The 15,009-nt window shown below is 38.3% G+C and overlaps 1 protein-coding gene across 1 annotated transcript in view; it reads right to left on the reverse strand.

Moving 5' to 3' along the window:
- Positions 1 to 15,009, reverse strand: part of HSD17B12 (hydroxysteroid 17-beta dehydrogenase 12) — a 160,171-nt gene that overhangs the window by 90,480 nt on the left and 54,682 nt on the right. The window contains exons 2-3 of the mRNA XM_021685385.1: positions 11,058 to 11,104; positions 9,751 to 9,826 (exon numbers count right to left, since the gene is read on the reverse strand). Coding sequence (XP_021541060.1) covers positions 9,751 to 9,826; positions 11,058 to 11,104 — 123 coding nt within the window. The remainder of the gene's footprint in view (positions 1 to 9,750; positions 9,827 to 11,057; positions 11,105 to 15,009) is intronic.

Consider the following 15,009-nt stretch of genomic DNA (forward strand, 5'->3'; position numbering starts at 1 on the left):
CCACAAACTATTTTAAGTTATGAGAGTTGGTGTCTTTATGAAAGGATGGGCTCTTCTAAACTTCAGACAATGCTGCAAATCATTGATGTTAATTACTCTTCCTGTCCTCTGTGTAAAATTTGCAAATGTCATCTCTCGGACAAACTTGGTATCAATAATGACTGTATTGCTCTGCACTGTCAACTTAAATATAACTTCTATGATTCTTAATTGACCCTAAGATACTATACTAATATCACAGTGAGTTAAAGAAGGAGGCATCTTAAAGAAAACCCCAATTGGGATGGCAAAGTCACTGTGATAGGGGAATCTTCTTACAATGTAATAACGGAACATAAAGTTAATACATTTTAAGCTTCAGGTGAAAGTGTTAACTTACCTAAATATATGTATAAGTAAGTGTAAAATATATTCAAACCAACAAAGAAAGCTTATGAATTAAATAGTTTGAAACCAGCTGTTGAGAAGAAACTTGATCTTTGATAATATAGTCTTCTCGTAATGAGAAAGCTGTAAAAAAATTATTCTGTACCTTCAGTATCCAGCCTGGCCAACAAAGGTTCTTTATCTCCCCAAAACACTCTCACTTTCTAACAGCCTGTTAACTTTTTAAGCTTTGCTATTGACTTTTGTCATCCCTTGAATCGTTTTTTAACAAAAGTTTCTTGTTTCTAAAAAGGCTGGATTTCCTAATAATTATTGTTTCTTAAGGCTAAGTTTTTTTTTTTTTTTAGTCTCATTGTATGTATTTATTGAGATATAATTTAAAAATTGTCTCCAGCTTGGCTGAGATACAAGTGTAAGGTGTATGATGTGTTGATTTGATACATTTATATATTGCAAAATGGTTACTGCCGTGGCATTAGCTGAAGCTTCATCCTGTCACGTGATTGTTTTTTTGTGGTGTATGTTATACAATATTACAGTTCTGTGTCTTTGGATGATTTTACACATGCAGGTTCCTGCCATCCGAATTACAACATGAAACATGCCCATCGCAATAGTTTGTTGAGCGACTCTTGCCACTCAATTCCACTCCACAGGCACTTGTGGGTCTTCTTTTGTTTTCACGAAGCCCGTTTCTGAAATGCCTCCATGTTGCGTAGATCCCGACTCTGTCTCTCATCTGGAATCATTGCAAATCGTTACAGTAGGTGACCTTTTGTGTCTGGCTTTGCTCACTAAGTTCTTGGTGGAGATGAAGAACCCAAAGAATTAGCAGTGAAGCTTGTGGAAAGAATTTGGGATTCCGTAATGATCCGGACATAGGGAGTAGATGTTAGGATCTCGGCAGCAGCCGAAATGGACTATTTTGTGGCCAAAAGAATGGTCTGGGAGAGCCTTAAAATTGGAGCATATGCTGAGTTGGAAGGAAGGTATGGGGTGGTCTGTATAAACTAGGGAAGCAGGGTGGGCACCATCGGGGGCTCCTGGAGTGGCATCCGTGTGTCTCTTGGAAGAGCTGGTCTTGACTTCCACCCCAGTTAACTGCTGTTGTTTGGCTTTCTTGACTTTTGCTCTGTGGTTCTTGAACCAAACCTGCAGTACGGTGGGATGTATCTCCAGTTTCGAGGCCATTTCTTTCTGAAGGCTGGGAGCGGGGTATGGGTTCTTGTTGAACAAGAATTCTAAATCTGCCAGTTGTTTCTCAGTGAACATGGTTCGTTTCCTTTGTGAATGTTTCTGATCCTTTCCTTTAGGATCAGAATGCGCCTGCCATCCCATCTAGCTGGGTCCCTATGCTCTGGTCCTGTGTCAAGCTCTTAAGGCTAAGTTTTATTTGAATTACTTATATGTAATATAATGTCACTTAAACCATGACTCTAATCATTTCTTGTCTTGGGCACCTGTGACTTATGCTTATATTTTGCTATAACCACTAGTCTCCTGGCAACTCTTTATGCTACTGCCTTCACAAATTTGGCCACAATATTAAAAATAATAAAGGGGCGCCTGGGTGGCTCAGTCGTTAAGCGTCTGCCTTCAGCTCAGGTCATGATCTCAGGGTCCTGGGATCAAGCCCCGCATCAGGCACCCTGCTCTGCGGGAGGCCTGCTTCTCCCTCTCCCACTCCCCCTGCTTGTGTTCCCTCTCTAGCTGTCTCTCTCTCTGTGTCAAATAAATAAATAAAATCTTTAAAAAAATAATAAAAATAATAAAATTGATTAAGACAAATGTTATACCCAAACTATCATTGGTATTTCCCAGATGGCCACTAGGTAGCACTACTCAGCAGAGAGGCTATTAGGAAAAAACTAGATATGTAGTGTATTCTCTATTTTAATTAGCTCAACTCTCTTACGAGAGCTGCTCTGTTTATCAAGCCCATAACATGGGCAGAGCCAAGGTGTGACTAATAATGAATATTGTTCAACATGTGTATACTTTTCAGGACAGACAGAAACATATTCACGCTCCTGTGCACAGCCTGGCACACAACTATGAACAAAATGATATCTAAGATTACAGTTAATTGGTGGCAATTTTAAAACACTTTATAGAAGTCCCTGGAGCTTTATCAATGCCTTTAGTGTTCACCATAAGGCTCATGACCTGAGAAAAATCATTGACGAAATCATTAATTAGCTCTGTATTATACCAAAACAGGGTATTCTGTTCTGACACTGTTAATTACTGTAATAAGTGAACCAGAGATCATCAGTCTTATTAACAGGTGGTTCCTACTTTTCCTTCATGTTTGCCAAAAGCTGGAGGCCCTTAAGCTGGACGTCAGAAAACTGAGTCTTTAGGAAGAACACATAAAGAATAATAGCCTCAGTAGATGGAGGCCTGTTTCAGTACTCTTGACTGTCACGGATGCTGCAAACAATCAACTCCCATGTCAGACTTCCTTCCCAATGTAACCTGACACTGCCACCAAGCTCGACTATGGGACAGATTATACCAGGAAACTGAGTCAGTATCTATAGAACTCTTTAATGTTTTTGACCCAAGATCCAATGGAAGAATTAATTTTGCAACTGAATGAGATCAATGAAGGAAATTTAACAGTCGTTTTGAGAAAACGTTTTTCTTTCTTCTTAATTTTTTACTCCCCCAGCCCTTTGTGGCTGGCTGTCCTTGGGCAAACCGGAATGAAGCACTCTTTGAATGGTATGTTGCTCCAACTGATCCCCCAGAAATCGAGAAAAATATTCCCTGAAAAACCTTAATATAGCTTATAAACCGTGGCTGACTGTATTTTCCAGATCCAGATTTTATTTTCCAGAAATATCTCCCTTCCCACACACTCTTTTCCAATGTTACCACATCACTCCTCCATCAAGATGTGGAGTCTATTCCTCTCACCTTGGATCTCGGCAGGCTCATGTCTGCTTTGACGAATAGAATACAGCAAAAGTAACGCTATGTGAGTTCTGAGAGTAGGTCACAAAAAGACATCAGCTTATGCTTCGTTGTCTTGCAACGTTCACTGTGAGGGATGACAGTTACCCTGTGAGGAGTCCAGCTACCCTGATCTGGCCATGCTAGAGACTATGCAGAGGCACTCTGGCCAACAGTCCCAGCTCTGTCCAGCTTTCCGGGCATTCCCAACCACGGCACCAGCCCTGTGAGAGAAGCCATCTTAAATCTTTTGAACCAGCCTCTCCACCAGCTGAGTATCACAGTTAGGGAACTCAGTAATGCCATGAGAAGCAAAAGAACTGTCCCCCCAGGTCCTGGCGAAACTCCTGATCAGCAGAATTTTTGAGTGCCTAACACGGTTATTATTTCACATTGATAAGTTTGGGGTAGTTGTTATGCAGCAATAGCAACTGGAACATAAACTATTAAATTGTTTAGGTAAATTTAAAGATGGAAAATGTATAGAAAATACCACACATAATATTAAAAAAAAGAAAAAGAAAAAGAAAATACCACACATATTGATTGGCCTTGTCTGCAAAACTAATCAGCATGGTAGTCAGATGGTATACATGTCCTTACTGAGTTCTTTCACCTTACATGGCAATGTAATTATTTGCATAGGCTCAATAAGAATCTATCCTTCCTCCTACCAGGATATAATTAGATAAAACAAATTTGTAACCATGACCATGCCAGAAATGTTTCATTTAATGGTAAATCTCATTTAATTAATTAGGCATGACAAGCCCACTAGTAAGGAACAATAATTACACTCCAATATGTAGAAACAATGCTTCACGGAAACTGTCCTGGCACCTGCTCAGTGGCTTGTGGGACCTCAGTCTCATGGGTAGTACAGAATGCCACTTTCTGGAAACATTGACAAATTTGGAGATCTTGAAGTATGAGGATACCTCTGTAATTACAGGCACCACAGGCAAAACCAGGAGAGGCAAACCAGCTGGGTTTTGGTTCCTGGTGGTTCCTTACCTTAGAATATGTGAACTGTAGGGGCAATAAAAATATTTCTGGTAACTACGGAAGTGACAGAAAAACATATAAGACTCTAGGGGCTGCATGTCAACTCTCTGATCCTAACATCATGTGGTTCTAGTTTCATTAAACATGAAAGTAAAAAGGTTCACTAATACCTCGTTGTCCTTATGTAAATGAAACAGGCTAAATATAACAAGGCATCACATTAATGCTACTGAGAGTGCATCAGAAAATTGTGAAACAAACTTATTTGGTCAAATCCACATCTAACTATACAGATTTAATCAGAGGTAACGTTTGAAAAAGTGAAACTGATTTTTTTTTTTAACCTAACCCTATTCCTCCGTTGACTACAGACCAATAAGATTTACATTTCTTTTTTTTATTATGTTATGTTAATCACCATACATTACATCATTAGTTTTTGATGTAGTGTTCCATGATTCATTGTTTGTGAATAACACCCAGTGCTTACCTTTCTAAAAGCTTTACATTTCAAGAGATCACGGAATTACAGGGCCATCCCAGAGCTCTACACCCTGAGATAATTAACAAAAAGAGAGAAACACCCTATCTGTTTTTCTTTTATTTATTTAAGTAATCTCTACAACCCAACATGGGGCTCTGACTCAAGAGTCAGATGCTCTTGTGACTAAGCCAAATGCCCCTTGTTTTTTTTAATCAAAGACAGAAATGTGTGTTTTTTAAATCAAAGCCGATTAAAGTGAATGCAATCAGAATTACCAACTGCCATGAACAAATATGGACTGTAAATATCACCATCTCTATATTCTGTGAGCCAATAGGTTGATCTAAAAGCTAGTCTTTGCTCTGTGCTTTTTGCAAGTAAAAACTTAGCTCAGAGTTCAAAAATTATCTAGGAGTTTTTCTCTTTGACAAATCAAAATCGACAAAAATACTGAATATATTAATAGTCTTGGCTAACAAAGATAATAAAATAAGCTTATTATGTATGTGTTGACTCTCAGCTTGTATTAATTCAATGGGTGACAGGTATCCTTACAAAGAAGCAAAAATTCATCAAAGCAGTCGATCCCGAGAAGGCACTTATCCATTGTTGGCAAAACATTTAGTTCCCTATTAATTATATATAATCCTTTAAAAATTTTCCTGGAGAACTTTGATAAGTAGGTTGTCCTCCACACTCACAAGAAACTGCTTCTAAAGAAACAGAATCCCCAAGTTTACATAACGACAGTGGAGAGTCAGAAGGTGACAGGAGGCCAGAAGAGTCCTTGTTTTTTCTCAGTTGGCATGTGGTTTCTTTTTCAATCCCCTCCTTTCCTCTTTCCTTCTTTCAGTCACGTAGGAAAGAAGGAGGGATGAGTTTAACCTCCTGGAGTGAATGTAAGAGCTGGATTAGAAAAGACAAGTTAGCCTAGTTAAACTAACTTGCCTGACTTCTGTTTCTTGACACAAGTCTGACTGATACAGAAATTGATATCAGGAGTGGGATCCCCAAAAACAGACCTCAGAGGACTTTGATATTGGTTTGATTTGATCCATAATGCAGTTGCATCACCATTAATCAAATTAATGCTGGCTGCTGATTATAATAAAGTATCCACTGAAGAAGTGCCTTAAGGGACCAAGTGGCTGTCACATTTGAGTTGGGCAGAAATGATGAATACAAAGATTGTGGTATGGCATGGCTTCTTCTGAACACACTGGAGCATTTACAGAAAGAAAATGACAAGCTTGGGTCTTTAAACTTTCAGCTCCCATTTATGAACAGAGAACTTCTATGGCAGCCCTAATAAAAACCTCTATATGTTTTATAGCCACAGGGCTCCCCTTGCTAACATCAGATTTAACTGTGCCAGGTGCAGAATTACAATGTGTAAGCTGAACTCCACAGACTCACCATGTCTCATGTATGAAAGTGAAAACACTGAATGAGACTTGAGATGGGGATATCTGCGTGGACTCAACTGATGCCAAGGATCTTGAACCCCTGAGCTATTCTGAGCCTCCTTTGCCAGTGCAAAGAGAAATAGCCTGCTCTCCTATGTCAGAAGAGATTAGCTTTCCCTGGATTGAAGAACCTGCATAACCTCATGATAACTCTAAGGGCAATTGCAAGAGAATTCCTCTTCTCCTCAAGACCCAATGAGACCATCCCTTACTGCTACTCATAACAGGGTAAGATCACAGCATTCTTTGAGGAACAAGTATAAAGTCAGATCCGTAAGATAATAACTGACACACAAAAATAGTTGCAAAAGTTTGCTAATTTGTATTGGCAGATACTTAGGAAACCTGTGTGAGAATGATTCTAAGAGTGTTAGGCCAAGGAAAACATAATACAATACCAGACTGGGATAGTTTTTAAAATATGAATCACTTACCAGAGATTTAGCTTATACAACTGGAAAGGGCTCTAAGATTTAGTTAACTTGGTTGGCTGACTGCAACTTGGACTCCATGACGGCCCTCCATTTAGTAAGTTTGGGAGGAAACAACTTCACTGGCGTGATGCAGAGGCAGGGATTCAAAGGCTCATTAAGAAATGCTGGAGTGGATTTATCATGTGCAACCTGCACACACAACGCCTCCACCACTACACCCCCTAAGAGGGCCCAGTGGATACTCTCATCACCTAAGGCTCCAGCGGCTAACTGGAGTGCCATTATGTGGGCAAGAGGTTATTAGTCTGGCCCTTTAACACCCTGTCAGTCATAAAATTCACCACCTTGCTACAAAATGAGAACTTCTCCATGTTCTCTCCTTATTTGTTTCTTTCATGGCACTATTACAAACTGCAATTATTTATTTGTCTGATTTGCTTTGTTTTTTGCTTTTCTACCTGTTTTTTTTCTCTGTCTCCTCCACTAGCGTGTAAGTTCCATGAAAGCAAGGAGTGCCTCTGTCATGCTCACCACTGTATGCGGACTATCTAGGACAGGACCTGGTGCACAGGCATTTAATAAAGATGTGCTGAAGGCAGAAACAGAGTTAGGCTGTCTCTGTCAACATTAAATTCTGGTCCTTCCTTCTCCTGGAATAGATATGTTCATGAAAACACTATCCTGCCAAAGAGATGATTTACGTCTGAGCTGAAAACCTGTACAGATGTATATAATCTCCTCTTTGTATTTCTTCAGCTTAGAACTGATGACCTGGTCTGCTGATACCACCTTTCTCATTAAATTTATATGATGCCCAGGAAAACATAATAAAGGTCAATTCAGTGCATCACTATCTGTCCCTTCATGAAAATGTTTGAACAGAATCCCGTCTTTATCCAGAATGGCATCTCTGCCCACAGTCACATGTCACCTCCTATCACAAGTGAATAATTCTCAAATATCATTAAAGTATACTTCTGGCTTGTTGAGCAATTTTTGGTACAGGCTGGAGCACTTTCTAAAAGACTGTCATGAGGTAGCTTTTACTTGTCTTGGGATCAACATGGTGGTTTGTCAGATCACAGCATTTCAAAATTCAACATTCCATTTCATCAAAGGTTCTATTTTTCACCTATGAACCTTTACTTCCAGCAACTAGTAAATGCTTTCATTAACAGCCAATTTTATCTACACATGCACAAACCCAACATATATATATTAATTATATCAGTTATACACAGAGTAAGAGTTAATTATACACATGAGCACAAGTAACTAAGAAAGAAACAGTGTTAAGATCCAGGCAAACATATGAAGTTCAACTACTATCTAAATTAACTGCCTCAGGCTCATTAGTGCCATGGTTTCATTCAAATTCCCACCTTAGCCAAACTGCAAAATACTGTATGTCTTGGACCTTCAGGGTTGTGTTTACATAATTCAAAACTTGAAAGTTAAAATCCTTAAATGCCAAAGATGTAAAGATCTATGACAGCAACAGGGTTTAAGAAAAAAAAAAAGATTTAGCATACTTAATATTAGTATCTATAAGGATCTGTTTTTTACATAAAGATTAAGTGCATTTATATGTAATCTGTCCAGAAGAACCAGTTACGGCCTGGAAAGAAACAATAACAAAAATATATACCTCACAAGGATGTCTGAAAGATAAAAGAGGATAATACATGTGAGGGAATAAATAAATAATAAAGCACCATATAAATGTTAATAGTAGGTAGTAATGTTAATAATAAAATATAGTATGTGGTATGCCTTCAGCTTACACAATGTTATATATCAATTGAGATATCTCAATAACGCTGAAAAAAAATACAGTAGAAATCCTCTCTCCTCTGAAAGAATTGGAGCAGTTTATTAGTTGGCTACTCATAGAAGTTAAAGCAGGAATCCTAGAAAATGACAAATACACATTGTAACCATTTTATTTAATTTAAACCTTACATAAGTGTAATTCATTCACCAGTTCTCTGGGTAGGACCCCTGCCTTACATTTGAGTTTAGATCTGCTGACCGGTATTCCAGACTTTCCTGTCTCACCCGTGCCCATAATGCATCATTTATGATTGCAGATCTAGTTCTTTTAAAGTGCAGCAAAAATTTCAACATACACAAAACAATCGGAGAGCAAATTTCTTACTTCTTATCATTTTTTCCAATTATTTTACATTTGTCTTGTTCACCGCTAATTTGACAGCCAATTTCTGAAAGAACTTGCTTTTCTCACTTTTTTCAGAGCATTCAAATTCGTTTTTGTAGAAATAACTCCCCCTTTTTACATAAATACCGCATCAGTGTGTGGAATATTAAATAATAAATGCACTCAGCATAACTTTGGGAACAAACATAGCTGACTCTTAAAGCCAATAAGCTGACTTGGGGGGGGTAAAAGCACAGAAGCGTCACACTGAGAACCTGACCAGCCGCCAACAGTCAGCACGCTGGGAACAGCAGTTAGTGTGTTCTACCAAGGAAATGGACAGCACTGCTTTATCCATCAGGTTGGTTAATTAGACATGAGTTAAGAATCTTTGCTATATAGTAATTCAGGTCTCAAGCATAGCTGCCTAAGAAGAAAGCTCAAAAGATTCCCTCTCGTATGTAGATAGACTGCCTTCTGTATTTTTCTTCAATTATATATGATTACATTTAGAGGCAATGATGTCAAAGAGTGAAAAGAAAATGCAAGAATACTGAAATAAAGCAACAGAAAAGGAATTCAGGTGTTTAAGTAGAACATGATAAAATAATCAGAGAATCTGGCTCCTAACAACAACTAAGTGAGTCAGGAAAAGACATTTTAAGGAAATTTTAACAGTCCCATATTAATTTGAAAAAAAATGATGACCCATTTTAAAGCATCCCTTTTAACAACGTAAGAAGCTTTCTGAACTATAAATAAATACGTCAGTGCTAGATACCTACTTGAAAACATTCAGCTTAGATTAGCTGTATTCCTTTCATAAATATGAAAGAAGAGGGTGTGTGAAAAACTTACTTATTTCACTGGAAACTTGATTCAGTTTATCCTGTGATCTGCTGATAAGGACAACCTTCATTCCATGTTTCGCTAACTGAAACAATAAAAAACACCAAGCAGTTGAATCACACCTGTACATTTCATTTAAAAACAGAAATCAGATATATTCTCATTTTAAGAAAACCTGATAACATGGTAAACCCAACTAAAAAAAACCAATAAACCTAAGTTATAATGAATGGGCAATCCAAAATGAAGACTTTACAAAAGGATTCCCCCAAAGGGCTATCTTTCTGAATCAAGTTAGTATATAAATGTCAAAGGGTCTCAGAAGAAGTAAAACTTTTATTTTCATTTTGTACCCATCTACACTGCTTTAGTTTTTAAAATCATAAGTACTGGGGCATCTGGGTGGCGTAGCTGGTTAAGTGTCTAACTTGGTTTCAGCTCAGGTCATGATCTTAGGGTCATGAGATTGAGCCCTGCATGCAGAGTCTGCTTGAGTTTGTCTTTTTTTTCTTCCTCTGCCCCTCCCATTCATGATCGCACTCTTTCTCTAAAATAATCTTTCATAAATAAAGAAATAAAATCATAAGTATCTATTACTTCTATAATTTAAAAGTCAGCTTTAAAAAATATTTTGTTTTGGACTGGATACATAAAGACTGAAAGACTGGCAACCAAGGAAGATTTAAAAAGATCCTCTGTTGGAAATGACGAATGAGAAATCCAGTGGATCTGCCAAGATTGTCATCACAACTGGGCAGTATCATAAGCTGTGGTGCTTCAGCGGAACCAGAGGGCAGGGAAGCTTGCCTTAAAAGAGTACTACCAATGCTCCTGCTTTGTACAATGGCCCTCAAACTACATGGTCCCTATGCTTTCATGACGTTGCCCTTTGCCCATGTCCATCAATATCTTTTTGTCAATTATAGTCTTATTAAAAAAATGATGCCATGGACTAGCCTGGAAATAAAACTATTCCATAATAATACAGCCACCTTTTGGAAAATAGTTCAAAACAGCTGACTTTAAAACTAAGGACTGTCCATAATTACACAATATAAAATAAAACTATGCTACATTTTCCCCAATTCCAATTTACTGGGATAGAAAGTTTTATACTCATTTTTGCACAAAAATTTATTTTAAAATTGTCTTTGAGCAAGCGTGGTGTTTCTGATTAGAAATAAAGCATATCTATTGTACTATATAACACTGTATTTGTTTTTAACTTCAACAATCAAAGCAACTCTAAGAGATAATCCTGTATTTGTTCTTTTATTTTTATACAAAAAAAAAAAAAGATCTTGAAAATTACCTACCTCTTCTGCATATGATTTTCCAATTCCATCAGTACCACCTGTGACAACTGAGAAAAGAAAAAAACAGTTTAGGTTAAGAGCTGCAATGAAGAACCAAGCATAGTTAGGACCCACCAGTTATACACCAGAGGACCTGTGTAATACTTTGATGTAAAAGATGAAGCAACACTAGTGATTCAAATTTAAGATGGAATACCCACCACAGTGGCTAAAATTTAAAAGACTGCAATACCAAGTCTTGACAAGGTTGTGGAGCAACTGGAACTTTCATACATTGCTGGTGGCACTGTAAATTGATACAATCATTTTGAAAAAAAGCTATTTGGCATTATGTCCAGAACTAAACATATGCCTACCCTGTGACCTAGCAATTCCCAAGAGGTATGAACGCATCATGTCTATCGAAAGAATGTTCATGGTAGCTTTATTTATGTGTAATAGGTAAACATGCCCAAACATTGATCTACAAGAGAATAAGTAAACAGAGGTATGTTCAGATAATGGAATACTAAATAGCAATAAAAAAGAACTACCGATATATTCAAAACATGGACAAATCTCCCAGACATTATGCTGAGTGAAAAAAGCCTGACACAAAAGCATACAAGTTGTTATGATTCCATCCATGAAGGCCAAAAAAAAAAAGGGTAAAACTAATCTACGATGACGAAATCAGAATATTGATTACCTGTGGGTGAGGGGGTAGATGACAAGGAAGGAACATTAAGGGACCTCTGGGGTATAGGATGTATATCCTGTATCTTGATTTGGGTGCATAAGTATGTAAGAATTCACTTAAAAAATGCATATTTAAGTATATATCTGTTATACCTTAATGAACTTAATTTTTCAAAATTATGGGCAATAAAAAAATTGAGTAAGATTGATTTCTTCTATGGGAAAGTGCATTTCTCTTACAAGCTCAAAAACCTTTTTTTTTTTAAGATTTTATTTATTTATTTGGGGGCGCCTGGTTGGCTCAGATGGTTAAAAGTCTGCCTTCGGCTCAGGTCATGATCCCAGAGTCCTGAGATCGAGTCCTGCATTGGGCTCCCTGCTTGGTGGGGAGCCTGCTTCTCCCTCTCCCTCTACTGTTCCCCCTGCTAGTGCTCCCTTGCTCCGTCAAATAAATAAGTAAGATCTTAAAAAAAATAAAAAAAGATTTTACTTATTTATTTGAGAGAGAGAGAGCGAGAGAGAGCACAGAGGGAGAGGGAGAAGCAGACTTGCCACTGAGTGGAGAACCTGAAGCGGTGCTTGATCCCAGGACCCTGGGATCATGACCGGAGCCAAAGCAGACACTTAACCAACTGAGCCACCCAGGCCCCCCACAAAAACCTTATGTAGCAGAAACATTTGAAAATTATAATGGGTCAGGCTTCATCATGGTATCTTATCTCTGAAATACTGTAATGATGCTTGTTACAAATTCAGAGCATAGCCATCTCCTCCAAATTGTTAGGGATGTGCCTCAAACTTCTCTATGAGATTTTCCAAACCATTTACAAATTATGGAAAGCAAGTTATGGAGTAAAGTAGGATTTTCTTGTATTTGTCCTAAAAACACTTTTTCAAATCACAAAAGGGCAAACATATCAAAAAATAAAAACAGTATAACAAACCCAAATGTACCCATGACCCAGCTTCGAAGACTATCAACTTGATTTTAACTAATCTTGCTTCAACTACACCTCCACCCACTTCCTCCCACCTCAGATTATTTAAGTAAATCAATAACATCATATGACTTCATAAGAATTTCAGTATATGTTATTTAAAATAACCACAATACCATTATCCTGATTCCTAAACTGGAAATCATAAATCCTAATTATCTAATACCAAATCAAACATCAATTATCTAATCAGTATGTAAATTTTCACAAGTGTTTCAGAAAACTTCTAGTAATTTGGTCAAATCAGGATTAAATAACTTCCATACTTAAAATTGGTTAATGTCTATTAAATCTCTTTTAATCTATAGGTCTATCTATCCATCTACCCTTCTATATCTATTTATTCAACCTCCATCTCTCTCTCCTCCCCTTTACTCCTTCTCCCTCCCTTCCTCCCCCCACCCCCAACTTCCCTACTAGTTGTTGAAGATATTGGGTCCTATTACTTTCCCAGCCTGGCATTTGCTGATCACATTCCCCTGATGTCATGTAACATGTTCTTCTGTCCCCTAGTGGTTACCTATCAATGCTTGATCAAATTCAAGTTTGATTTTTCTGGTAAGAATACTTCAAAAGTGATAATGCATATTTACATCAGGAGGCTCATGTCTGGTTATCTTTCTTTCTTGTTTTATTAGCAGGCATTGATCACCACTGAGATACAGAATTTCATTAGAGGTTGCAAAACTGATCTTTGTGTTTTTTACACTTTTGGGGGGTGGGAGAGAGAGTGAGTGTGCACTGGGGAGGAGGGGCAAAGGGAGAGGGAGAGAGAATCTTAAGCAGGCTCCATGCTCAGCTCTGAGCCCAACAAGGGGCTTGATCTCTCGACCCTGAGATCATGACCCGAGCTGAAACCAAGAATTAGATGCTCAACTGACAAAGCCATGCAGGCGCACCCCCTCTTATATTTTCATCCTTGTTCTAAATCCTGTGCTCACACTGTTATCTCCTGCTTCATCAATTTTTATTACTTATTATAATTGATGGAACACCCACCCCTCTTTATCTTCCACCTCCTTCCAATGAAATTGTATCACAAGACTCTGTCAATACTCAGTGTGTACATTATTAAAATAATGCAACTCAATTCTGACACTAACCATAGGACATGGGCCCCAGGAAAACTGCCCACACTTCGGGTATCAGTTGCAAGTTCAGAGATCCCGACAGGCACCCACATTCTGACTGACTACAAAATTCAGGGTTCCCACAATTCCTCGGGTTCAGCAATTCACTAAACAAGTCACAGGACTCGGGACAACTTAACGATTTGTGATTACAGTTTTTAAATAAAGGTTACAAATCAGGACCAACCAAATGAATAGTCACATGGGGCAAGGTCTAGGAGGGTCCTAAATGCAGAGCTTCTGTGCCCTCTCTGAATCAGAGCACTTCACCCTCACAGCACACCAATGTGTTCACCAACTAGGAAGCCACATCAAGCTTCAATGTCCAGAATTTGTAATGGGCTTCATTACAAAGGCATGGTTGACTGCATCACTGACCATGTCACTGAACTCAACCTCCAACCCCCCTTCCCTCCCAGAGGTTGGAAGGTTGAGCTGCTATCACATGGCTCAGACCTTCAATCTTCTAATCACATGGTTGGTTTTTATGGCATGACCAGCCCCCATCTTGAAGCTATCCAGAGTCCCACCATGAGTCCTCTCATTGGCATAAAGTATCAGGGCCTGCCATGAATAATAAAGACAATCCTATCATTCAGGAAATTCCAAGGAGTTAGATTCTCCCCACCAGAAACCAGGGATGAAGGCCAAATTCTTTATTATACAACAATTACTGTGGCTAGGTAAATATATTATTCACTACTGAACCAAGTAATATAGTATAATTACATTTCCTTTCTTGGTCAACATTTTTCTTTTCCTGTGGTTCAAATTGCCTTTTTCTTCCATTTGCATAGTTTTCTTTTTAAATCTTCTCCCAGGTGCTCCTGAGTGGCTCAGTCGTTAAGCGTCTGTCTTCGGCTCAGGTCATGATCCTGGGGTCCTGGGATCGAGCCCTACATCGGGCTCCGTGCTCAGCGGGAAGCCTGCTTCTCCCTTTCACACTCCCCCTGTTTGTGTTCCCTCTCTCACTGTGTCTCTCTCTGTCAAATAAATAAAATCTTAAAAAAATAAAATAAAATAAAAATAAATCTCCCATTCCCTAACAGCCTCTCAGTACAATTTTCCACACAACCAATCCCATGAATTTTTTTTCCTTTGTTTTTCCATAGAGATTACTTTCCCAGAGCCCTCCAGCTTTTATCC

This window comes from Neomonachus schauinslandi, chromosome 11 (assembly GCF_002201575.2).
Source record: "Neomonachus schauinslandi chromosome 11, ASM220157v2, whole genome shotgun sequence".
Classification (NCBI taxonomy): domain Eukaryota; kingdom Metazoa; phylum Chordata; class Mammalia; order Carnivora; family Phocidae; genus Neomonachus; species Neomonachus schauinslandi.